The sequence below is a fragment of the Xyrauchen texanus genome, chromosome 6, assembly GCF_025860055.1.
Source record: "Xyrauchen texanus isolate HMW12.3.18 chromosome 6, RBS_HiC_50CHRs, whole genome shotgun sequence".
In the NCBI taxonomy this organism is placed as follows: domain Eukaryota; kingdom Metazoa; phylum Chordata; class Actinopteri; order Cypriniformes; family Catostomidae; genus Xyrauchen; species Xyrauchen texanus.
Window position 1 is genome coordinate 14815517 of NC_068281.1, and position 26482 is coordinate 14841998.

General features: G+C 38.8%; 1 protein-coding gene across 1 annotated transcript in view; it reads left to right on the forward strand.

Annotated features, from left to right (window-relative positions):
• The window catches only part of insra (insulin receptor a), a 99896-nt gene extending 76588 nt beyond the window's left edge, over positions 1–23308 (forward strand). The window contains exons 4-21 of the mRNA XM_052128473.1: positions 6596–6735; positions 7477–7621; positions 7804–8018; positions 8148–8274; positions 9009–9259; positions 10422–10589; positions 11504–11702; positions 14133–14416; positions 14875–15014; positions 15549–15708; positions 16174–16273; positions 16384–16451; positions 17007–17236; positions 18379–18489; positions 18711–18870; positions 19101–19230; positions 19360–19494; positions 21956–23308. Of these exons, the coding sequence (XP_051984433.1) occupies positions 6596–6735; positions 7477–7621; positions 7804–8018; positions 8148–8274; positions 9009–9259; positions 10422–10589; positions 11504–11702; positions 14133–14416; positions 14875–15014; positions 15549–15708; positions 16174–16273; positions 16384–16451; positions 17007–17236; positions 18379–18489; positions 18711–18870; positions 19101–19230; positions 19360–19494; positions 21956–22310 (3118 nt within the window). The 3' untranslated portion in view covers positions 22311–23308. The remainder of the gene's footprint in view (positions 1–6595; positions 6736–7476; positions 7622–7803; positions 8019–8147; positions 8275–9008; positions 9260–10421; positions 10590–11503; positions 11703–14132; positions 14417–14874; positions 15015–15548; positions 15709–16173; positions 16274–16383; positions 16452–17006; positions 17237–18378; positions 18490–18710; positions 18871–19100; positions 19231–19359; positions 19495–21955) is intronic.
• The last annotated feature ends 3174 nt before the right edge of the window (positions 23309–26482 follow it).

The window sequence follows — 26482 nt, forward strand, 5'->3', positions numbered from 1 at the left end:
CCCACATAAGCCAAATCTTTTGCTTATGAAGTGTGGCCTGTTGAGGGGAAAGTGTGCTCGGATCACTGGACCGCACTGTGCATCACCTTATTTTGATGGACTTACCTGTGAACCGTAATTCCGAGTTCATTACTATAGTATGCCTTTTAGTAAAATGTTTCTTCAAGTTTAACATTTACATAGTGGTGGTGGTCTAGTGGGCTACAACACATAGCTGTTAATCAGAAGGTCGCCGGTTCGATCCCCACGGCCACCACCGTTGTGTCCTTGAGCAAGGCACTTAACTCCAGGTTGCTCCGGGGGAATTGTCCCTGTAATAAGTGCACTGTAAATCGCTTTGGATAAAAGCGTCTGCCAAATGCATAAATGTAAATTTACATTTACATTTATGCATTTGGCAGACACTTTTATCCAAACCGACTTAGTCGCAATCATGCTATATGGCCCTAAACCAGCACTGTTGGGCTGATGTATGGCCACATCGCACTCTCTTGCTCGTGTGATATTGCTTAAATACTGTATAGATAAATATAGATGTTTAGCCTTTTATTTGTTGAAAATCTGTAATTTACTCTGTTGGAAAGCTGTCTGCTCTTGTATTCAGTCTGTGCTATTTGTTTTATTGTTCACTTGCAGATTGACATATTTGGCCATTCCTTTGTTTCTAGCACCATGAGCATTGTATTTTTAGAAGCCTTGTCAAGTTAATACAAGGCCTCTTAAAGTTTAAGTAGTTAAACTTTTAAAATCACGACTCATTCTGAGTTGCTTTGGAGGCGTTACTGCGTAGTACAGCTTTAGTGGTTGTTAGTTGTTCAGACAGCCCATTAACTAGTCGTTTTTGAAAATATAAAGTTTTTCACATCCCTTATGTGTGTCTGTATTTTAAAGCAGCACTGTCCAAGGGTAAGGCTTGGCAGTGCATTTGTGCCCATTTAAAGAAGGTCATAGTTGAAAGAGGAGGACCCACACACACCGCTAACCTCTATTTTATAGCCTCTTTCAGAACAAAGTTTTGTGTTGTTTGTTTGTGGTTGAAATGTAGGATGGCCAATGTCTCCCAGCTTTGTCCTCTCTCTGGCTATTTCCATACATGTATGCATATCTATATGTGGATGGATGGATGATTGGCCACATAAGTGTTGGGTTTTTCATATGTCATCTACATAATGGTCAGTCTGATTTCCAGACATCTCCTTGGTCCAGCTCTTGTCAGACACCAGCAAAATCCCTCAAACAGAACAGTGTCCCATAGAATCAAGATGTGAGATTTTAAATTATGCTTAGTTAAAATCCTCTAAACTTATTGGACAAGTGGCATTCCAAGACTGCTGATATTTAGTATAACAGCACTGTTTGTATCTCTCTGCTTGTCTGTGTTTGCAGTGCATTCTGTGGATAGTCTGTGCATTGCTTGGTGATTTGTTTTTTAGTGGAGCAAAAGAAGACAAAATAACAGAGTAATATTATGTCTATAATGGAAGTTATTCAACTTAAATTAATTAACTTCTTGTTCAAATAGCTGTTGTATAAAGTAGGGGTGTAAATCACAAGTTTTATCACGATACGATCTTATATTGATTCTAGTAGTCAGCAATCTGATGAAAATAATTAATGTGAAAAATGAAGTCACATGTGATCATCAATCGTTTGATGACAGCTCATTGCCCTAAGGAATGAGGAAAACACTACAGTGACAATTTGTCATCTCTACTATAAGTCAAGCAAGTCTTTCAATGCAAAATACCCACGACAGGAGAGTATGTTCTATCTGTGTTTTATCTTGGCTACAACTACAACAGTTGTATTGAAAAATTATATTATAGTTTACTGTGATAAATGTTAGTAATTGTTGCATGGCAGGTGTTTTCTCTCGTCAGTGCTGTTCAGAATATCGCTAACATGGTTGAATCGCTCCATAGCTCTTTTATAATAGAAAATGTAGAATTAAAATGTGCCACGATATCAAGGGAAGCCCGACTCTGTGCTATCCTGTCACAGGATCTCGTAGCCCTATTGATGGGGGCGCACAAATAGACCTGAGAGCAACATCCTTGTGGCCACATAAGAAGCATATTTAGCACTTCTAAAGTGAGATGAATATTATAAGGTTGCTGCATCGCCTGACTGAAATGCATACCTTCGTGCCTGCCATCTTAATAAAATACACATCAATGTTTGCACATTGCATTTATGACATCGCATCGTTGGTTATTTGATTGATACATTGATTCAGAACGTTGGAGCATTACTCTCCTATTATAAAAGCTATTTCTCATAATCACAATTGTGCTGGTGTGGCCGAACCACAGCCATGATGCTATTCAACACAACATGACTTTTGTTCACTTGATATTGCTTAAATATATCAGGTATGCATTAACAGTGCAAAATACTACCCTTGTCTAATTGAGAGATGCATGTAAAACTGAACAAATGCATTAGGTGCCCTTTAGACATGACGAAAGTGAATAAAACATCCTGTACTTTTAATACAGTTTAATACTGTTATGCTTGGAAAAATGCACTTTAACCCAGGAGTCACTATGTCATATATGCAGCATGTACAGAGAAAAACACAAGTGAGAGATGAAGGGGTGAAATGTAGCTGCATACAGTCTGGAAACTGAAGCTAAACATCTGGCAGGGTTTTGTTTTAGAATTTAAAGGAATAGTTCCCCCCAAAATTACAATTCTGTCATCATTTACTGACACTTATGTCATTCCAAACCCCTATAACTTTCTTACACGTTTCTCAAAGATAATAAGCAGAATATCCATGCTGCTCATATACATAAACGAAGTAGGATGGTGAAAGCTGATGCCAATATCAAGAGAAAGCATGGTAAGCCGATACAATTTAATAATAATAATTTGACATGATAATGAGACATGATAATAACTTATCTAAATAATTTGTTTTCTTTCTTTCAAGTTCCTAAAAGGACTAAAAAGCACCATTTAAGTAATAGGATTTTTGCATGAGTAACAAACTCATGCAAGTCGTTATTCACTGAAGACTGAAGACTGAAGAGCACTTTGTGGTTAAATACAGCTGGCATTCTCAACCCCATATGAGGAGTGGAAGAAACGTAATTCTTTTTCATGTATTTTGGCATGCCACGTTTGAACGTGTAGAAGCATAAATGAGATTGAAAAACTAGGTCGGAAGAAAAGATTTTCTTTGTGAATAACAACTAATTGTAGTCTGCTTCTGGCACAAAGCTGTCATATGTTTACAGAAGACTTTGTGTACAGTGGATGATGACAGAAATTCCATTTGTGGGTGAATTATACCTTTATTTTGCATCTTTTGCCAGATAGGCCATTCAAGAGTCTTTAATGGCCTTGTGTTTTCTCTTTTATTTGTCTTTCTGTTCCTTTCTCTTTCTGACTCGCTCTCTTATGGTACACTTCCCCTCTCACTGCACCCTCCAGTATGACCCCTGGGCTGTGGGAATTCAGAGAGCAGACACACAAATCACAGCGGCTGGACTGACAGTGCAGCGGTCAGGCCTCTCACCCTGTGCTGCTGCCCTTGGTTACTATCTCTGCATGTTAGCTGGCCTACAATGAGATTTCAGGAGTTTCGACATCCCTGTCCCTTCTGTGTCCTCCTCTGCTCGTCTCTCCCTGTCTGTCAGCTGCATAGACAGGGAGCGCCGTCTAGCCACTGACAGATAGCCGCAGGGATAGACAGCATACTGGACTCTGATATTTCTGCAATATGAATCTCACCCACGCACCAGCTTTCTTTAAGATTAGCTGGATAAAGCGCAGCACATTCTGTCCTCTTTGGCAGGTACTAGGGATGTGCAAAACCACATATTTTCACGACTAGTTGATTATAGAGCCCAAAAGTCTGGAGCCGGATTCACAAAATGTTCTTGAGAAGAAACTTCTTCTAAACTACCATTTTCTTAATTTCTAACTTAAGAAAAAAGTTAAGAATATTTTGGAATAACAAAAAAAAACATCTTCTTTTAAGGTCTTTTTTCTTTACATTGTTCTCAAGAAAAACTTGAGAAGAATAAAAATTCTTGAAAGAAATATTCTTAAATATCCTTGTAAATCTTAAAATTAGGATAAACTCACAGTTGTCTTTAAAGGAATGTTCTGGGTCCAATACAAGTTAAGCTCAATCAACTGCATTTGTGGCATAATGTTGTTTACCACAAACATTTATTTAGACTCGTTCCTACTTTTCTTAAAAAAAAAAGCAAAAATCAAGGTTACAGTGAGGCACTTACAATGGAAGTGAATGGGGGGGGGGCGGGCAATTTTTGAATGTTAAAAAACTCACTGTTTCAAAAGAAAAGCCACAAGACATAAACAAAATGTGTGTGCAAAAGGATCTTGGAGGAGTCAGGAGACAACGAAGCAGGTTCAAGGTCAGTCCTTTTATTCATAAACACACAATCGATGGTAACCATTGATAATAAAGAAAGCGCTTTAAATAAATGAAAGCACTCCAAATCATTAACAATCTCTCGGTGCCGTCGGGCTTTCTGGTTTTTCTCTTCCCTCTCTGACGCACTAGCGTGTCTTTTCAGGTCTCTCTCTGCCATTGCTTTAATGAGTGACAGGTGTTAGAGATAATTACGAACCAGGTGACGAATCTTACCGCTCTCCCTCTCCCGCAGACAACACATGACCACACCCCCATGCCACAGCATGAAAACATGATTTTAGTATGATAAAATCGCTTACTAAATTTTGTGTAAAGTTCGTTACTATGACGATGTAATGTCAACAAACCCTAAAATGACTGTAAAAACGAAGAACAGAAGTGCTTTTATAAAATTATAAGCTTCACATTTCTGTTTAAAACCTCCAAAAATTGGCCACATTCACTTACATTGTCCCAATTCACTTCCACTGTAAGTGCCCTCACTGTAATCTCGATTTTTGCTTTTTTTATAGAAGTAGGAATGTATCAAAATACATTTTTGTAGTAATCAACATTATGCCACAAATGCTGTCGATTGAGCTTAACTTCAATTGAAACCAGAACAATCCCAACAGATTCAATGTTTATTGAAATTATGTGTTTGTTTCAAATGTAACATGTTCGATCATGTTGAGTCGATAGTCACAATGGGCTGTTTATGTAGAAAGGTGATTTTAGACCAAAACAAGTTTTATTTTGTTGTCCGTGCGTGGCGTAGTGACTCACTTCAATCCGGGTGGCGGAGGATGAATCTCAGTTGCCTTTGTGTCTGAGACCGTCAATCTGTGCATCTTATCATGTGGCTTGTTGAGCGCGTTACCGTGGAGACGTAGCACGTGTGGAGGCCCACGTGTGCCATTCTATGCGGCATCCACGCACAACTCACCATGCACTCCACCAAGAGTGACATTATAGTGACCACGATGTGGTTACTCCTTGTGACTACCCTCCCTAGTAACTGCGCCAATTTGGTTGCTTAGGATACCTGGCTGGAGTCTCTCAGCACGCCCTGGATTCGAACTCATGACTACAGGGGTGGTAGTCAGCGTCAATACTCGCTGAGCTACCCAGGCCCCCCAAAACGTGTTTTTGTGTTTTCTGTTATATTTATTTTCAGCTTTCAAACCATGTACCTGTTATCACGTAATTCAAACATTACATTAAGCTTCTTAATGTGGTGACCAATCATGCTAGTCAATTCAAAAGGATGCACCACATAGCACTCTCTCTACACGATCTCTAGAGAAACATAATAATTATGTCATTAGAAAGCTGAAACTGTCCTTTATAATTTAGTGCATAAAACTATGATGGTTAATGTCGCTAAACTAAAACATCTCATACACTTTATATAAAAATTAGCGATACGTGCTTGCTACTTTAAAAAAAATATAGATTTAATAGATATTATCCTAAGGTTTAGATAGTTTTATTTTACTTTAGAATATTGTCATGAATCTGGCCCCAGGTTCCTTAAAATATCCTAGTCAACCTCACTAATCTCAGTTGTTGTTGTCGTTACCCATCCCTAGCAGGCTGATATGATGAAAGATTAACTAGGCTCAGAACATTGATAAAAGGAAATTAATCATGCTTTGGCCAATAGGTGTTTTTTTTGCAAATTCTTGGCACAGTTACACATTTGGTGTTGTTGATGGTTTCTGTTTAGGCTTTGGCATTAAAATATCACACCTCCAGATTGTTTGTTCGCTTGTAGATTCACACTTATGACAGTTGTCATACAAATATGCATAGCATAGTTTCACAGGAAACAGTGGCGCGGAAAGCACCCAGAACAAATGACAAACAGTTCCTCAGTCAGAATCGATGTTTCCACTAAAACAATTGGTGTTTATGTTGTGTTTCTGGCACGTCTAATAGAATGTCTCATTCATCCTTGATTGCAGCCTCAGCCTGCCGTACCAGGTCACCACTGCCCCAAAACAATGCTGACATATTGCGCAACAGGGTCAATGTCCTTGACAACAACAATCTATTATTGTCCTCATTCCACAAATCTGCTTAAACGTCAACAAAAATAGAAACACTCCATCATAGTTCTTTTCACAGCACAGAGTGTGACCAAACGACTTTTCATTCACTGTTTTGGTTGGTGTACATATGACCCTGTGTTCTTTGCTGCAGGTTGAACTGCATGCCCTGCGCTGGCCTCTGTCCTAAAGTGTGCATGGGGCTGAAGACAGTGGACTCAGTCACGGCGGCTCAGGCTCTGAGAGGATGCACTGTGCTTAATGGCAGTTTGGTCATCAACATCCGTGGAGGGAGTAAGAACCAACAAACTTTCTAGTATAATTTCCCCCCTTTTTTGCAACAAAGAAGAATGCACAGTCTGTCTGTATACCCCACAGCATTGATTGGATGATGAATGCTTTTAGTTGTTGATTAATTAAAGGGCCGGGAATCTGCTGGGACATTGTGATACAATATTTTGTCAAAATCTGGGCAGTGATACGATCATTTTGGGATTTGTTAAATTGATTAAAAAATTCAAAACAGTGATATTGCAGTCTTTCAGTAATTCGTTTCTCATTCATCTTCATTGGAGTTAACCATTGGAATTCAATGTCACTGCACCATGTTCATTCCAATCTAGATACAGCAGATTGGGCTGTTTTAAGCAAGATACTTGTATGGCATAAGGAAGTATTTCTGCACAAAAAAGCAGTTTAGGGATTAAAACTTGATTTGTTTTTTGTTTTTTTAGATTAATGTGGTAAGTGGTAAGAATTGTCATTGGACCATTGAAAATGAATAGTAAAAATGTATTTCAATAATAAAATTAGTAACTCTTGGCTGCGTTGCTACCTCGGGTGTGCATTAATTTTCAAGAATTCAACAATCCATATTCCGTTATTCCATATATATCCATAGAATTCATACAGTCTGAACTGAATATTGGACAGACATCATAATGTGCATTCAAAAGAGAGTGGTTTTGCATGCTTTTAAAAAACGAATTTCACAGAAGATTGAAGATTTCTCTTCTTTCCACCTTTCCCTGTCAGATAACATTGCTGCAGAGCTGGAGGCTAACCTGGGACAGCTGGAGGAGATCACCGGCTACCTGACAGTGCGACGCTCCTATGCCCTTGTCTCTCTTTCTTTCTTCCGCAAGCTCAGAGTCATCTGCGGAGAGACACAAGACGTCGGGTATGAATCTGATTTTCAAGGACATATTGGTCTTCCTTTCCGCAGTTCCACAAATTTAATTTGGCTTTATCCATTGGGGTTCTCAAAGGGTTTGTTTATCATTGTCTAACATAGTCACTATTAATGATTCCTCGGTCACTCCATCTTCTCCTCATCTTATGTGCTGTTTTCTTTTCCATCAGGAACTATTCATTCTATGCCCTTGACAACCAGAACCTGCGTCAGCTGTGGGACTGGACCAACCACAACCTGACCATCAAGCAAGGTCGCATGTTCTTCCATCACAACTCCAAACTCTGCATGTCAGAGATTCGGAAGATGGAGGAGGTGACAGGCACTAAGAACCGACAGATTAAGAATGACATCGCCTCAAAGACCAATGGAGATCAGGCATCATGTGAGGAGGACTTTACATAGCTTTACATTTAATTTATGATCATATGGTTTATATCTGAATAGATCAGAGACCATATCTTGCTTGGTGGTGATCTCCAAAATTTCAATAGCTTGTTGGATGTTTCACTAGGTGAGAGCCAGGTGTTGAAGTTCACTCAGGTTCGCACACTTTCAGACAAGATCATCATTAAATGGGAGCCTTTCTGGCCGCCAGACTTTCGGGACCTGCTGGGGTTCATGGTTTTGTACAAAGAGGCGTAAGTAGCCCACATTTTGTAATTAAGCTATCAATGTTCTCTCCTAATATTGGTGTATTTTGTGCATGTATTTAAAGGAATATTCCGGGTTCAATAGATGTTCAGCTAAATCGACAGCATCTGTGGCATAATGATAATTACCACAAAAATGTATTTCGCCTTATCCGTCCTTATCTTTAAGCAAATATCAAGGTTACATTGAGGCAATTAGAATGGAAGTGAATGGGGCCAGTTTTTGGAGGGTTTAAAGGCAGAAATGTAAAGCTTATAATTTTATAAAAGTACTTACATTTATTCTTACAAGTATTACATGAGTTTTAAAAAACTCATGTAATATTTGAGCTGTACAGTTGTTTAAATCATCATATTAATAGTTTTTACATCATTACATCATCATGGCAACAAAGTTGTAAAATTGGCTATAACTTTTCACAGAAAAGGTTAGTACGGTAAGCAATTTTATAACTCTAAAATCATGTTAACATGAATATTATACATGTTTTTATGTTTACAAATTGGCCCCATTCACTTCAGTGCCTTACTGTAACCCAGATATATATATATATATTTTGTTTTTTAAGAAACAGAGGGGCAAGTCAAAATAACATTTTCTGATAATCAATATTATGCCACAAGTGCAGTTGATTGAGCTGAGCTTGTAATGAACCCAGAATATTCCTTTAATTTATAGATTTTGTTCAATGCAGTAAAGTGGTAATCTCCTGGTACTTTAGGCCTTACAAAAATGTAACCGAGTTCGATGGTCAGGATGCATGTGGCTCTAACAGCTGGGTGATAGCAGATGTGGATCCTCCGCCTCGTGCTACAGAGGGAAAAGAACAGCAGGAGCCCGGATACCTCATCCTCCCTCTGAAACCATGGACACAGTACGCCATTATGGTCAAAACCCAGCTCTCTGCTTCTGATGAGCACCAGGTCCACGGAGCAAAGAGCGAGATCATCTATGTTCGCACTGATGCTACCAGTAAGAGCCAAGCCTGCTTAAAACATTCTTCTGTCCACTTTCCTTGAATAAGATACAAATTGGTGTTCAGTTACTTTATTTGATGAATTAATAGCACATATGTTGTGCTCTTCAATGAGAAAACTATTTGATATGGTATATTAACTACGATGTAATTTTGTCCTGTCCCACCTCAGTGGTCTTGATTCAACAGTTTCCACCAATTAAAATCAGACATCACAAGTTTCTAATCTGAGGAATTGCTTTTCATTTGATTATTTACATACTTTTGTTACCTTATTTTTTTTATTATTATTATTAATACTGTTTATGTTTATTTAAGTTTTATTGCTACAAAAATAAAACTCACAAATCAGGGTTTAATACTCTATGCAGACATGCCCTTAATTTTGGTAGTAGGGCTGCAAAAATTGCTAACCTTGCAAAAAAAAATTTAATAGGAGATAAAACAGCATATTATATGAAGTGTGTCCTCTTGTAGTGGATAAACAACATTTTCTGAAGGTTAAACACATTTCATTTTCAATTTGTTGAAAAAGAACATAAGTTTAACTTCTCAAGTTTCAAGCCGTATTCTTTGCCCTATTCGTGGAAAGTGTCCGCATTTAGTCATTTCTGTTGCAGTGTTTCTCGTACAGGCTTGGCACTGGAGACAAATAAAAGAGGTCAAAGGTCGTTTGTCATCTTCAGTAATGCGAAATCACTCAGCAGTGTGCAGCAAGCCGGGCTGTGATTGAGATGAGATGTGGTTCACTCTCAGTGCTGCCAGGTGTCTGTCTGGCTTCCTTTTGAGATTGTTGTGTCTTTTTCTTTCTTGAAAAACCAGGAAGTTGACAATATTGTTTCAGCAGCCGGTTGGCAGGGACTGAAAGCAGTGCTTCGGGTTTTTTTTTCTCTTTCTGCCATGGCAAAAGTTTTGCGCACCGTGACATACCGATGACCCCACACTTCTTCCTTGGTAGGAGGAAGCTGTCATTACTCTCCTTGTCTCATCAGTGTCCCTGTCTGACTATGCAGTCTAACCAGAACTGAGATCTGTCAACAACCAGTGTATATTTCTACACTAATGAATGGAACTGGTGGAGATGGAGCTAGTTTTTTGTTTGTTTTGTTCTGCTTGTATATCATTTATATTTACCTATGTATGTGTGTTTTTCCCCAGAACCCTCTGTACCTCTGGACCCCATATCCTCCTCTAACTCCTCATCTCAGATCATTCTGAAGTGGAAGCCCCCTAATGACCCAAACGGCAACATCACACACTACCTGGTCTTTTGTCAGCAGCAACCAGAGGCCAGCGAGCTCTATAAATTTGACTACTGTCAGAAAGGTTAGTTCTGAAAGCCTACAGTTATTCAATTCAGTTGAACTGTACGAAATTACATGAATATACTCATACATAAAGTATTGATACAAGGATCTACTGTATTGATTAAATAAGAAACCGAACAGAAATTAAATGTGAGAATTTATATGAATATATGATTGATTCAACACAGCCCTAGCACCGATAATACCCCAAAATGTTGTCTAAGCAGTGTGGCGGGGTGACCAATAGACAAAGATAATGGGTGTGGGTTTGGCCTCTGGCATCGGAGAAGTGTTTATTTGAAATAATAAACAACATAAATAGTCGTAAATGGGGAATAAATAGTTCATAGGGAATGGTGTCCAAAATAAAGGGGAAATCTGGCTTCTTTGCAGTGCACTGGGGCTATGTGATGGTAGGGTTGTGGTAAGAGTGTAAGGTCCAGGTTAAAGAGGCGGGTTCCAGCTTCCTTCAGTGACTCAACTTTCCTGAGGCCACTGTCTGCATGCACATTGTGAGATCCCAAGGAGAGGCTACATTTTAATGGCAGCAGTGATGAGGCTCTATTCACATCAGGTGTGCCTCATTATCAGCTGCCCAAATGAGGCTTACAAAATTGCACCCCTCCTCGCTCCTGCCAACTCCCGTTGTGAGCCTGGCAAAGGACACCTTTGAGGTGTGGTGACGATGACGAGGAGGAAGTGCAGGTCGTTCCACCACAGTAGGCAGCTCACAATGTTTAGAGGATATCTTTGGTGTATCAATAAATTACAAAGTACAAAATGTGTATCAGAAAATAATGTTTGCATATAAGGTCTATGTTGATGTCTGGGTAGATGCTCACTAGATTTTTTGACAACTCTTTATACTAGGATGATTGTCTGTCCTAGTAAACATGCCTGAAAAAAATCAAAGCATTGTGTTCTACTGTTCAGGTATGAAGCTGCCAACCAGAGCCCCCACACAAGTGGATAATGAAGAGGAACAGAAGTGGAACCAGACCGAGGAGCAGGGCCAAGCTAGGCGCTGCTGTTCCTGCCCCAAAACAGAGAAACAGCTGAAGAAAGAGGCAGAGGAGACAGAGTACCGAAAAACTTTCGAAAACTACCTACATAATGAAGTCTTTGAGCTCAGGTAAACATTGCACAGTCCCTCATTGAATTAGCACAAATAGCTCAAACATAGAACATCTTTTAGGGATGCTCAAGACTACATATTTCAGAATTGACTAGTGGAAGGGGTTGTCTCAAAAACTAGTTCATTAGTCAGTCTCAAAGAAGCCCTGTATAATTAGGTTGATCACATACACTGTTCATCCGTGTTTCTTGGGAGTGTGCTGATGTTCACAAAAGCCGATTTCTGTGTTCAACATCAGGTAGACAAAGCACAACAAAATGTAAAAACAGTTCAAAAGACTAGTTTTTAAAATATATTTTTATCTTGATATGCAATTAAAAAAAAAAAAAAAAAACGCTCATGGTGCTAGATGCTGAAAAAACAGTGTGAGACACAACACAGTGGCCAAAGTTTGGCTTATGTATGTAGACAAACATTTTAAAAACAGTGCAGACTCTGTAGCCTTTTAATAGGGTAATTTAAAGATTCCACAGGTATATAGGCTATCGATCCTTTTATAGCACAAAATCTATGCTAATCAACACAAAAAAATGGATACTACAGATTATATACATAAAATTGGGAACAGTGCTCACACCAGGTGATTTGAAGTCTGAAAGCAATCGTCTTGAAATTAATTGTTGAAGGCAGTGGATTTGTTACACAATTCCTGTTTTATGGTGGTAGTGATGGCAAACTTCTCTGAGATTTAATGTCCATGTTTTTTTTTCTTGAGCTCAGGGCTGAATGTCTTTGTGGTGGTCAGGCCACGTTCCCCGCCGGGTTGTTTTTGACTTGACCAAGAACTTGAGTAGATGTTTAGTTAGGTGTGTTTCCCCACTCTTTGTGTATCTTTGGCCTTCAGAACTTCACAGTTTGCTCTAAAGATCCCATTCCACTCCTACACACACATGCGCTCCCACGTACACACAAACACTCTTAGTCTGTCATGCCTTGTACAGTTGGTGGTTTAGCCTGTTTAGTCTTTATTTTGGGTGTGGAAGATGTTCCGATCTGCAGTATGGGCAGATGATGTAGACAATGTCAACAACGTCTATCACAACTGCATTTAAAGGTAGTACAGACTCCGGTAGTAAATGCTTTGTCTCACTAACCTTTTATTGTTCTAAATATTATGATTGTCTGCTGCAGCTGGCCTGACAGTTTTTTTTTTTTCAGGGCACTCCAGTTCATTTAACGATTTTACAGGCAATGAAAAGTAGCAAAGAACCTTGTAATTTGATTTAGATGTTCAAATATGGTTTCACTTAAAAATGACTCTATCCTCGGAAATGTTTTGGCCCTTAGTGCACACCAAAATTGCTGAATGCTCCTCTCCTGTTCTCTTACATTTAAAATCTGTGGAGCTCTAGTGGTTTACCACTGGAATAGTTTTAACAAACCACATGTATTGCGCCTTTGCTCCCTCTAGTGGTGACATTAATACATTTAGGCTAATCTTAATTTTGTTATCATCCCTTGGTATCATGTTGTTCCAAATCCTGTATGATTTTCGTCATTCCTTGTACCACACAAAAAGAAATGTTTGACCTCAGTCCCCATTTAATTTAATTGTGTGTAAAAAGAAGTGCTTCAAGTTTTTCAAAATGTCCCCTCTTTTGTTCCACAGAAGAAAGTCATGAGTGAAAATGAGAACAAAAAAATATTTCAATATTAATTTAGCATACAGTCAAGATTTTCTTTTTTTTTTTTTTTTGTATAATATTTTCTGAATCATTTGTGGTCTTTATACCACAATAAAGTGGTGGTAAAACCCTTTTGCTTTTCAGTAGGAGTAATGGTGTCTTAGTCACAAAACCAAAAAAAGAACAAGAAAGAAACGACTCAGTTCTGTCATCCAGAATTTTTCATATCCTTTTTGGTAACAAATATCCAAAATTGCCTTGAATGATTGAAGACTGACTTGAACGTGATCATTAGATTGTTCAATCATTTACTCACTCTTCCCAAATGTGTGACTTTCTTCTGCTGAATACAATAATGATTTTTAAAGAATATCTCAGCTCTGTAGGTCCATACAATGCATGTGAATGGTGGCCAGAATTTGACTCCAAAAAGCATATAAAGGCAGCATAAAAGTAAACCATATGACTCCAGTGGTTAAATCCATGTCTTCAGAAGCAATATGATAGGTGTGGGTGAGAAACAGGTCTATAGAGAAATAGATACATTTTTAAGTCCTTTTTTTACTATAAATCTCCACTTTCACTTCCACATTCTTCTTTTGTTTTGGTCAATTAGTATTCTTCATGCACATCGCCACCTACTGGTCGGGGTTTGTCAAAGGTGGAGATTTGTAGTAAAAAAGCACTTAAAAATGTATCTATTTCTCACCCACAACTTTCATAACGCTTCTGCGTGAATAAGCCTTAAGACAGAATAGAAATCTACTGATTGTATTGATTTGTATCGTTTTTTTGTACCCAGGACATCAAGACAGCGCAGATCTCTTGTGGGTGTGGCCAATAGGACCTCTTCTCGTCTGTTCACCACGCCGCCCTTGTTGCCCAATGGCTCTGCCACCCTTAGCCCAGAAGAGGAAGCAGAGGCCAATAAGATTTCACTGACTGTTTATGACAAGGAGTCCGCGATAATCTCCAATCTGCGCCACTTTACCAGCTACCAGATAGAAATCCACGCCTGCAACCACCGGACTGATCCCTCTCGCTGCAGCATGGCGGCGTATGTCAGCGCCCGCACCATGCCTGAAGGTACCAGATTATTTTCTATTTACCTGTAGCAATGTCAGAAAATATATTTTTTAATCAAGGGTCAATATGTGCCCCCTAAAATTGATTTTCAAGCCCATTTTTTTTCCTTTTATGAGGGAATTTTTTTCTAACTACCATTATATAAAAATAAGACAGCGTGTCATCAATTTATGTGAAAAACTTTGCTTCAATTAATTTTATTATGGCTTTAATTCATGTTTTGACCTATAAAATCAAATGAATACCATCACAGTGTATTTTAATGTAATTACAATTTCCCTGGCTAACTTCTGACCCTGAAATGGAGCTATTTTCAGACACTTAGACACAATATATGTTGATGTGTTTTGAACTGAAGATGTGTATGTATTTGTCAGATATCTGTTATTCAGTCTTGTAAAGCTTGTAAAATTATTAATAATATTTCCTTTTAATTGTATTTGTTTACTGACTTACAGACATGGCAGATGATATTGTGGGGCAGATTACCAATGAAGTCTCTGAGTACTCTGTACACATTAGATGGATGGAGCCTAAGGCCCCTAACGGCATGATTATCCTCTATGAAGTCCATTACAAGAGACTGGGAGACACAGAGGTGAGATACACAGACAGGATGGAGTATCATTCCCTGTATCATACCCTCCGCTTACATGAACACTAGCTGAACTTTAAATCAGGGTTTTATCAATCCTGTTGAAATCAGCATGTGCTAGAACTAAATCAACAAGCCATTTTAGCATCATTGCTTCATTTATGTATTTCTGTTACCATGGAAATAACCAACCTGAAGCAGTGGAAATGTTCCTAATGTTGTTTTTGAAAAGCCTCTTGTAAACAACAGAATTAAATAAGGGTTCGTAGTTTTTATTCGGAAAATAAAACATCATGTTTTTGTACAAAGTGGCTTGTGTTTTAGTTAAGTGACCCGAAACAAACTTTTTGTAACAATTTACAGCTATAGCAGTTTCATTAACATTTGATGAGTAATGGTTATTTGTAATTGGCCGAGATGGATTCTGTTCCATTTAATAACATGATAAAGGTCTAGTCCTTGACACCGTCTAATGGATGTCCATTTTGCCTGCAGTGTATACAGCAGGCCATCTAACAGCATTTCTTTGTGTCTTAGGAACTGCACCACTGTGTGTCCAGAAAGAATTATATTGCTGATGGAGGCTGCAAGCTCAGAGTGGTGCATCCTGGGAATTATACAGTGCGGATCAGAGCCACCTCCCTGGCTGGCAATGGATCGTGGACAGCGCCAACACACTTCTATGTGCAGGACCAACGTAAGGCACCGAATTGCACAGAATCTGCGCATAATACACATACGCTTTTACTCAACGGTGTAATTGGGACATACCAAATATTGTTTTTATATAAAGCTAACTACAATTACTATAGACCAACCCTCACCTTACCATTAAAAGGAAATGTAATGCATTTTTAGAATTCAAATACTATTTTCTTTTTATCGATTTTCCAATGGTGGATTTCCCAGAATGGCTTCAAAGGGAGGTTTTGTCAAATTTATCTCCTGTTAGAGGACACTTTTGAACTTAGTCTTTAGCCAAGTACTAGTAAAATGTGCGAACAAATGCATACCTTGTCTATCATTCTTACTATTACTCACATTTTTTGAATTCCACAATTATGCACAGACCCAGAGAATTCACACACACAAATTATAATTTTGAATCTTAGCGTTTGCGTATGTTAAGGTTGATGTGTTTGTCTGTGGATCACGTAAACAGGTGTGGACCCAAACATGCTGAAGATTGTGATTGGCCCAGTGATCTGTGTCTTTCTGCTCCTCCTGATGGGAGGGGTGGGCTTTTTCCTTTTTAAGAAGAAGTAAGTTTCTCTCCACTAAATTTCCTGCAGATCTCAAGCAGGAACATTGTCTTGTGAGGTACATAACATTCCCTGTGGATTCCATAAATTTTGTGTGTTCTTCTAACTAGGCAAACAGAAGGGCCAACTGGACGCCTTTACACCTCGCCCAATCCAGAGTATTTCAGCCCGGATGAGGGTGAGCAACTTTCCTTTCCCATTGTGTGTTCTTAAATGGATTGTTTATCCAGAAATTAAAATATGTGAGAATAAAAGACTGAAATGTGTAAGTAAAATATAATTTACTCACCCACATGCTGTTCCAGACACGTATGAAACATAAAAGAAGTTATGCAGAAAATTAGCCTCAGTCAGTATTCTTTCATGGCATTTTTTCTATTCAGTTAAAGTCAGTAATTACTGATGCTGTCATTCCCTAACATTCTGCCCTAACAAAGTCACATGGGTTTGGAACAACATAATCATCAGTAAATGGTGATTGTCATTTTTGGGTGATCTGTACCTTTTAATGACCTATGTCGATGCAGATTGAATTTTGTTCTCGTTGTAATATAATCATTCTCAACATGTGCACAGTAATCAAAGTTGACCACATGAACAGTACAGATATCGATTTAGGGGGATTACCACATTTAAATTGACTTGGTTGAAGGTCTGCTTGATCTAAAATATTACTGTGCAACAGTTTCAGAAAATGACTGAATGTGTCCTACATGTGTGTTGTGTTGTGCAGTGTACGAGCCAGACGAGTGGGAGGTGCTTCGTGAAAAGATCAATCTGCTGCGAGAGCTGGGCCAGGGATCTTTTGGCATGGTGTACGAGGGCATTGGAAAGGACATAGTTAAAGGCGAATCGCAAACTCGCGTAGCGGTGAAGACTGTTAATGAGTCGGCCAGCCTCAGGGAGAGGATTGAGTTCCTCAACGAAGCTTCTGTAATGAAGACATTCAGCTGCCATCATGTGGTAATACTCGTCTCTCACATGTTAACCTTCTTCTCCTGCATTTCAGTGCTTATGCTGTGATAAAAGGCCAAGGGGTTCCGAAATTTTCCATTTACAGGATTAGTTCAGAAATTTTGAAAATTCTGTCATCGTTTACTCACCTTTGTGTCATTTCAAACCCCTGTGACTTCCTTTCTGCATTCAATTCTGCTGAATATCCAGGCTGCATTACAATAAAGAGCATATACTGACCAGGAGTTGTAAAGCTCATTGTAAAGGTTGTAAAGTAAATGTAGTCCATATGAGTCAAGCATAATAATGCAGGTCTTCTTGATTTATTGGAGGAACAGACAGAAATGTAAGTATTTATTTGCCAAAAATAAAAAAATCTTCCTGTCTGCCAAAGCTCTCAAATCTCATTTGCACTAGTGCATATTCAAACCTTAAAACCTTCTTTTAAAGGTATAGGTCACAAAAAAATGAAACTTCACTCATCATTTACTCACCCTCATGTCATCTCAGTGTTTGACTTTCTTTCTTATGCATAACACAAATTAAGATTTTTAGAAGAATATCTCAGCTCTGTAGGTCCATACAATGCAAGCGAATGGTGACCAGAACTCAGATGGTAAAAAAAGGACATAAAAATCCATCTGACTCCAGTGGTTTAATCCATGTCTTCTGAAGTGATGAGATATATGTGGGTGAGAAAAATATCAAAATTTAAGTCCTTTTTTACTATAAATCTCCTTCTTTGACCAGCCCCAACCAGTAGATGGCTAATTGTAAAAGTAAAACTCACATCCACACCAGAATAAGGGAGTGAAAGTGAAAGTGTAGATTTTCAGTAAAATAAAAAAAATGGAATTAAATATTGATCTGTTTCTCACCCACACCTATTATATCGCTTCAGAAGAGATTAATTTAACCACTGAGTTGTATGGATTACCTTTATGCTGCCTTTATGTCCCTGTTGGACCTTTAAAGATCTGGACATACTGAGCTGAGATATTCTTTTTTTTTTTTTTACCTGTTACAATAGCATAATGCAACAGATACAAGAGGGACTAGTTAACTTAGTCTAGGGACTTAGTCTCCTTGCAGATATTGATTATTTCCTTGTATTCTGCTGTTATGGTAACTAACATGGTTTTGTTGGTTAGGTGAGGCTGCTGGGTGTGGTATCTAAAGGTCAGCCCACTCTGGTGGTGATGGAGCTCATGACACATGGAGATATGAAGAGTTTCCTGCGTTCTCTTAGACCTGACTCAGAGGTAACAAACCATACCAAAAGAGTCACAGTTGAGTTTGTTAATACAATCTATCAGACATGATGCAGCTTTTGACCATGTTTGATTGCTTGTGCACCTTTAAAGCCACATTATCAATAAAAGTTACTTAACACCGTCTTTCAAACCAGTGTTTCACTATACAGTTCATTCTACTTCTTTGTATATCTGTTTTACTATATCTGTTGGTTGATGCTTTGCGATAGAATAACCCAGGCCGGCCTCCTCCAACGCTGAAAGAGATGATTCAAATGGCCGCAGAGATAGCAGATGGCATGGCTTACTTGAACGCCAAGAAGTTTGTGCACCGAGACCTTGCAGCCAGGAACTGCATGGTGGCCGATGACCTGACTGTAAAAATTGGAGGTATAGTACAAAATATAGTATAGTAATACACAGCATTGTAGTCTGTGAGTTTAGTTCGGAAATTTGCTGCAACTGATTATGCCAATAACTACATGAACTACAGTGAAGTGTAATACAGTGTAATACAGTGAAGCACAGGATGTGCTGTAGTGTCTCATTCATGGATTGTGTCATCTGTTATTCTAAGAGCTTTCTAATGTTGTTTTGATTCCTGTGTTCTTGGCTGCCAGATTTTGGCATGACAAGAGACATCTATGAGACGGATTACTACAGGAAGGGTGGGAAAGGCCTGCTTCCTGTGAGATGGATGGCCCCTGAGTCGCTAAAGGATGGAGTCTTCACCGCTCACTCAGACTGCTGGTGAGCTGAGCATGTGCACAGACATAAACAATCACATGCCGGCATGTGTCATTTCTTAGGACTCTGCCAAATCGATCCTTTGAGTACAGCCTGTTTTAGTTGCTCGTGACCTGTGCTTTGCTTGTTCAGGTCATTTGGCGTGGTGTTATGGGAGATAAGTACTCTGGCTGAGCAGCCCTACCAGGGCCTGTCAAATGAACAGGTCCTTAAGTTTGTGATGGAAGGAGGATTCCTGGACAGGCCAGACAACTGCGCAGACAGATTGTGAGTATTTTAAATTTACATTAAGTCATTTAATTGACACATTGCTGAAGTTAAAACAAGTTCTGAAATTGACTCCCGCCAAGTGCCAAATGCATGTAAATGTTCCTTTATATCAATGTCCGGATCAGTTTGTAGAAGCAATGGAACACATTCCAGTTTTGTCTTCAAGGGACCTCCCTAGACATCATTTTCTACACATTGTTTTATTAAATCCATGGATGTGGTTACAGACGAATGATATATAACAGTGAAAGATATATATATATATAACAGAAAGAGCTGTTGGAAAAAATTGTTTCAGCAATGCATCACGATTCACACTCAAACGATTCTGAATCGATTCTCAAAAGAATCAGAATCGATCCTGAGCTCAGTTTCAATCACGGCAGAGCAGTGGTGCGCGCCAAAGACAGATATGGAAACAAAGACGTGAGTTAAGTGCATACACTAAAGTCAAGTGCACAAACACGACTGTTTGCAGACCAGCTGTATCAAACACATGACCGTATGTGCCCGAATGAAACTACGATCCGAAATTCTTTCACAAACCCACGCACATAGCAACGGGAGAGTTTATTCATGATATGAAGCCAACAAACAACATGAAGCTTGCTCCCATAATTGCACTGATTTGCACACAATGGGGGAAAACACAGAAAACGCAGTGGTTCGGGAGATGCTGGTGATGTTTTGATTTATCTCTTCCCCCCGATGCCTTTCTCTACATTTGCGCACTCTCCATTTCATTGGCTTTTGTCATTGCCGGTCAATCGTTTGTCAGGACAGTGCGCACACCTGATGATAAAGGTTTTATCTTCTACTCGCAGAGCAAACAGATAGAACAGTGCATACGGGACACTTGATAATTTTGCTTTACTATCACCTGTGCAGGTGAGTAGAGGAGAAGATGTCAGCTGCACTCTCATAGAAGCAGATATATCTCTCATCCTGGACCAGCAGTTTTCATTTGTGCTTAAAAATGAAAATGAATAGCATAGATTAATTTTAAATAATAATTAAATACTATTAAATGATTTACAATGCTTAAAAAAATATATAATCTGTTGAAGTAATAGCATTCAGTGTGTTTTGATGGAAAACCAATATTTTAAGAGAAGGTTCTAAAGAAAGAAACTGAAAAACTGAGATACTCTTTTAAACTATAGAACCATTTATTTAATCTTGTGGATGTTCCATGTTTTGTTCACCGCTCATACTGAATGTAAAAGACCAGTTTATGTAATGTGACTCATTCTGATTTTTAAAACAGTTGTTAAATAAAAAGCTGAAAGGGAAACATTTTTTGTAAAAAATGTCTTTTGAAGAAACTGAAAAAAGAAAGATATTGAAGAACAAGATGCATCGAGAATCGTTTTATAATCGAATCGTAATCGAATCATGAGGCCAGTGAAGATTCACACCTCTACTCAAAACTTTAAAACTTCTCTGTCTTGCCTGCACTCAACACCAGTATGTCAAAGAACATGGATGTTGTGATGATAACTTCTCTCCCCATGGTAGTTGCTCCTGAATGTCGCTCATCATTTGCATTAAGTTAGATTTTTCTCAACATTTTTGTGTCGCTCGTAAGGCCAACTTCTCGTCACCAACAGTCTGTGTCAATTGTGTTGCCGAAAGTTGATGTGCTCTCATTCAAATTGAGATCCTGTCGCTATGTGTCGCTGGCGGTGTGAACTGGGCTTTATCTAAAAATCTTTAAGCAAGATGAAGGCAATGTTCAGGAGCGTTCATTCTATTGGGATAAAGGAAAGACCACTTTTGGATTTTGAGTGGATGTGCGAGTAAGTTTTAATAATTCCTCTAAAGTTAAGTTGAAGTATTAGGGTTGGAAACCGAGCAATGATTCTTATTCAGAACCAATTAAAAAAAATCAAAAATCAAATGATTTTCATGATGTTCAGTTCCTTTAATGGTTTTGGAATGTGCATTCTTCCTGCGGTGCGAACAGAAAACCTTTCTAAAGTACTTCAACAGTGTTTCCTGAACTATTATTCTGTGTTGCCACACCGCTACTGAATCTGAAGCACAATACATAAAGCTTGACCAGTGTAGTCTGAATCCCCAAAAATTGCTAAACAACATACAACCAGTGTTTTTAATTTCCCGGAGGAGTGACACTTATGAGCTGGATCTTTTCAGTGAATCAACATCATGTAGCGTGTCCAGTATTTTCTGATAATCGAATTAACAACTCTGATGAGCCAGTGTTGTTTGATTCCGGAACGAGCTGGACCTTTTAGTTACTCTTATATGTACCACCCTGGATAGGATCCTTTAAAGTTAATTTCGGAGCCGAGTTAAAATGTAATAGTTGCGATACTAACTGGATTTGTGTGGACCTCTAAAAGTGCATGGGTCTGTGGGCAAATTTAAAATAGGCTTCTTATGGATATTTCAAGCTGTCAGAAAATTATTCCTAATTTATTTCCTTATCATCCAGACATACCCTGATGCAGATGTGCTGGCATTTCAATCCCAAAATGAGGCCCACCTTTCAGGAGATCATCGAGATGCTCAGGGAGGATCTGCATCCTTCGTTTCAGGAGGTCTCCTTCTTCTACAGTGAGGAGAACAAGCCACCTGAGACCGAAGAGTTTGATATGGACCTGGAGAACATGGAGAGCATCCCACTGGACCCTTCCTCGTACTCTCAGAGGGAGTGCTGTCTAGATGGGGATGAGGGCTCGTCGGTGGGCCTACGAGGGAGTTACGAGGAGCACATGCCGTACACGCAAATGAACGGTAGCAAGAAAAATGGACGCATCTTATCCCTACCACGATCTAACCCCTCTTAATATTACTTAACCCTAACAAACTATATTAGATTGTTTTTTTGTCATCATTTTATAGATTGACTTTTATCATGCTCTATATCAGAAGCCCCTCAGAAAGCAATGTCATGACTTGATGATGATGATACTGGGTACAGGCGTTATTTTGTATTGAAAGATGAAAATACACATCAACTGCTTTTTCCTGTTATTTTTCTTTTAATATTGCCAAGTTTCAAAGACTGATCAAATGGAACAAACTGTGAAATGAACCTCAACCACAACCAGAAGGCTGCTTTTAACCTTACATCTATGACTCTCCACTCATCCACGAATGAATCTCCAAAAAAAAAAAGAAAGAAGAAAAAAAAAAAAGTGACCTTACTTTGTGGCCTATGTCATTACTATGTGGAGTCTGAATCCGTATATTCTTGGCATTGGTGGCAAACCTGTTGAACTTGGGAACTGTAGGATGACCTTTAGTGTCCTTCCAAGAACAAACTGTCTACAGGAGAAGCCTGTACAATACACTGCTTTTCTACCTGCTACTCAGTATTCCAGACTACACAGAACGAACAGATTTTTGGACTATTTTTTTATTTATTTTCTTATCTTTGCTCTCTTTTTTCTTTTTCCCTGGTGTTCACCCATTTACAGCTGAAGGATATTTAAACCGTTTTCAGGACTAAAAGAGTTCCTCAGATTGACCAATAGTTGCTGCTTTGATATATTTTAGTGGGTAGATGATGAAAAAAGTATATATAAATATATTATTGATGTTTTTGTACATAGTTGATATGTCCTCATTCGAGAATTATTGCCGGTTGTAGAAAAGTTTTTACATGTTTGTCTCGAATCTTTATTTTTTCTATTCCGAAAATCCATACTAATCATCCTGGACCTCTGATCAGCCAGCAGCTCCAAGATGCACAGGAGTGTTAGATGCCTTGGGCTTCAGATGTCTAATCTTGATATCAATGGGAAAAACTGCTGTAAATAAAGCAGTGAAGTGCATTCAAGAAGAGCCTATGGACATTTATTTGTTTTTTAATCATAGTTGCATTGTACTATATAGAAACTCTAAAGGATGTTGCACACCGGACACATCTGGCGAAAGACATGGCGCATTCTATAATTCTTAACAACTGTTTTCAATGATGGTACGCACACTACCCCCTCCACTCACCGTCTGTCGGCGCTGCCCAGCTACGACTCCGGTTGCTGCACACATTTCTGCCACGCCATGGAGCGCAACTTGTATATTTTCCATTAAATACGACCCAAATCATTATCAAAGGACATAGATTATTTACTTTGGCATTCTTCATTCTTGAACAAGGGAAAAACCTTTAACTTTTGGGGTATACTGTCTGCAACCTGAACCACAGCATGGCGCTTCTCATCCGGTGTGCAACCGCCTTAAGAAGAGATGTTTCTTGAGTAGAATTGTGAGTGTGTCTATCAAAGCACAAATGCAATCCATGAGTCATATGGTTGGAAAAACTTCTCTGAACTGCAGCTCCAGGTTTTTCATTGCATTCACACACTAAGTGATACCTAAGCTTTGCACAGGCATATAGTAAAAACTACAGATCCCGGTTCATAACTTACACCTGCATAGTGTGCATGCTGTAATGTAAGCTCAGTGGTATCCGGGGCATCTGAAATAAATTTGGACCAATAATCAAGTGTAGAAATAAAAACTTCATTATGAGTGTTAGAATGTTAGTCCCACAGATAGAAAGTAGTCAGTAACTTTGTGTTAACACTTAAAGGTGGAGTAAACGATTCCTGAGAAAGACTGTTGATATTTGAACTCAACAGCCAAACAAACACACCCCTCCCTTCAGTGCTCCTTCATGTGCAATAGTGTTGTGTGGATCGGTCCAATCCACTTTCCAATTTACAGAGCCAGGGCTGTGTACAAACACAGGATTTTGAAGTTGAAATTGTGAGATGCAAAGTCATAATTATGAGATGCTTAATCATAAATTAGCATCATCATAATATTGATGCTAAATTGTGATTAAGTTAGCATCAATATATGACATATGTAATATATGTCACCTGCCACAACAGATTTTCAAGACAATCCTCCAACAGTGGGAGGTGGGCGAAAGCGTACACAACAAAGAGTACGTTGTGACCACATCAAGGAATAGACGTCCCTCTCCGCTCCCGTCAACAGCCTCCAACAGACACGACTGGAGGACAGTCTCAACTGCATCATCCCATATGTTTCCCTGACAGACTGATGGGCCGAGGGACTGACAAGTCTAATCATAATTTTGAGATGAAAAGTCATCATTTTAAGATATTAAATCATAATTATAATCTAAATCACAATAATGAGATGCCTTTTCTGACTTTTATGTTATCTATAAAAAAAAAAAAACTAGCTCGAAATTATGATTTAGTATCTCATCGTTTTACATTTTATCTCATAATTATGACATTTCATTTCAAAATTTACACTTTTAAAAAAAGAACTTCCCACTTAAGAAACAAACAATGTGTGTAATGGGGGCCTTTAACCCTTGCAACAGGGGGTCTTTTTACCCAAAAAACTATCCAATCACATATTATTGGATAGTTATTGAAAAACTGAAAATAAAAGTATTTTGTTAAATATATGTCATAATTTCAGGGGGCTTTATGTTGTACCCTATGACTTTTGTATCTCCTATAATTTCAATGTAACAAAGCATTATATATATATATATGTGTGTGTGTGTGTGTGTGTGTGTGTGTGTGTATATACAGGTGAAACTCGAATAATTTGAATATCTTGCAAAAGTTCATTAATTTCAGTAATTCAACTTAAAAGGTGAAACTAATATATTATATAGACTCATTACAAGCAAAGTAAGATATTTCAAGCCTTTATTTGATATAATTTTGATGATTATGGCTTACAGCTTATGAAAACCCCAAATTCAGAATCTCAGAAAATTAGAATATTGTGAAAAGGTTCAGTATTGTAGGCTCAAAGTGTCCCACTCTAATCAGCTAAACACCTGCAAAGGGTTCCTGAGCCTTTAAATGGTCTCTCAGTCTGGTTCAGTTGAATTCACAATTATGGGGAAGACTGCTGACCTGACAGTTGTGCAGAAAACCATCATTGACACCCTCCACAAGGAGGGAAAGCCTCAAAAGGTAATTGCAAAAGAAGTTGGATGTTCTCAAAGTGCTGTATCAAAGCACATTAATAGAAAGTTAAGTGGAAGGGAAAAGTGTGGAAGAAAAAGGTGCACAAGCAGCAGGGATGACCGTAGCCTGGAGAGGATTGTCAGGAAAAGGCCATTCAAATGTGTGGGGAGCTTCACAAGGAGTGGACTGAGGCTGGAGTTACTGCATCAAGAGCCACCACACACAGACGGGTCCTGGACATGGGCTTCAAATGTCAAACGTCTTACCTGGGCTAAAGAAAAAAGAACTGGTCTGTTGCTCAGTGGTCCAAAGTCCTCTTTTCTGATGAGAGCAAATTTTGCATCTCATTTGGAAACCAAGGTCCCAGAGTCTGGAGGAAGAATGGAGAGGCACACAATCCAAGATGCTTGAAGTCCAGAGTGAAGTTTCCACAGTCTGTGTTGGTTTGGGGAGCCATGTCATCGGCTGGTGTTGGTCCACTGTGCTTAATTAAGTCCAGAGTCAACGCAGCCGTCTACCGGGACATTTTAGAGCACTTCATGCTTCCTTCAGCAGACAAGCTTTATGGAGATGCTGACTTCATTTTCCAGCAGGACTTGGCACCTGCCCACACTGCCAAAAGTACCAAAACCTGGTTCAATGACCATGGTATTACTGTGCTTGATTGGCCAGCAAACTCGCCTGACCTGAACCCCATAGAGAATCTATGGGGCATTGCCAAGAGAAAGACGAGAGACATGAGACCAAACAATCCAGAAGAGCTGAAGGCCGCTATTGAAGCATCTTGGTCTTCCATAACACCTCAGCAGTGCCACAGGCTGATAGCATCCATGCCACGCTTCATTGAGGCAGTAATTAATGCAAAAGGGGCCCAAACCAAGTACTGAGTACATATGCATGATTATACTTTTCAGAGGGCCAACATGTCTGTATTTAAAATCCTTTTTATTATTGATTTCATGTAATATTCTAATTTTCTGAGATTCTGAATTTGTGGTTTTCATAAGCTGTAAGCCATAATCATCAAAATTATATCAAATAAAGGC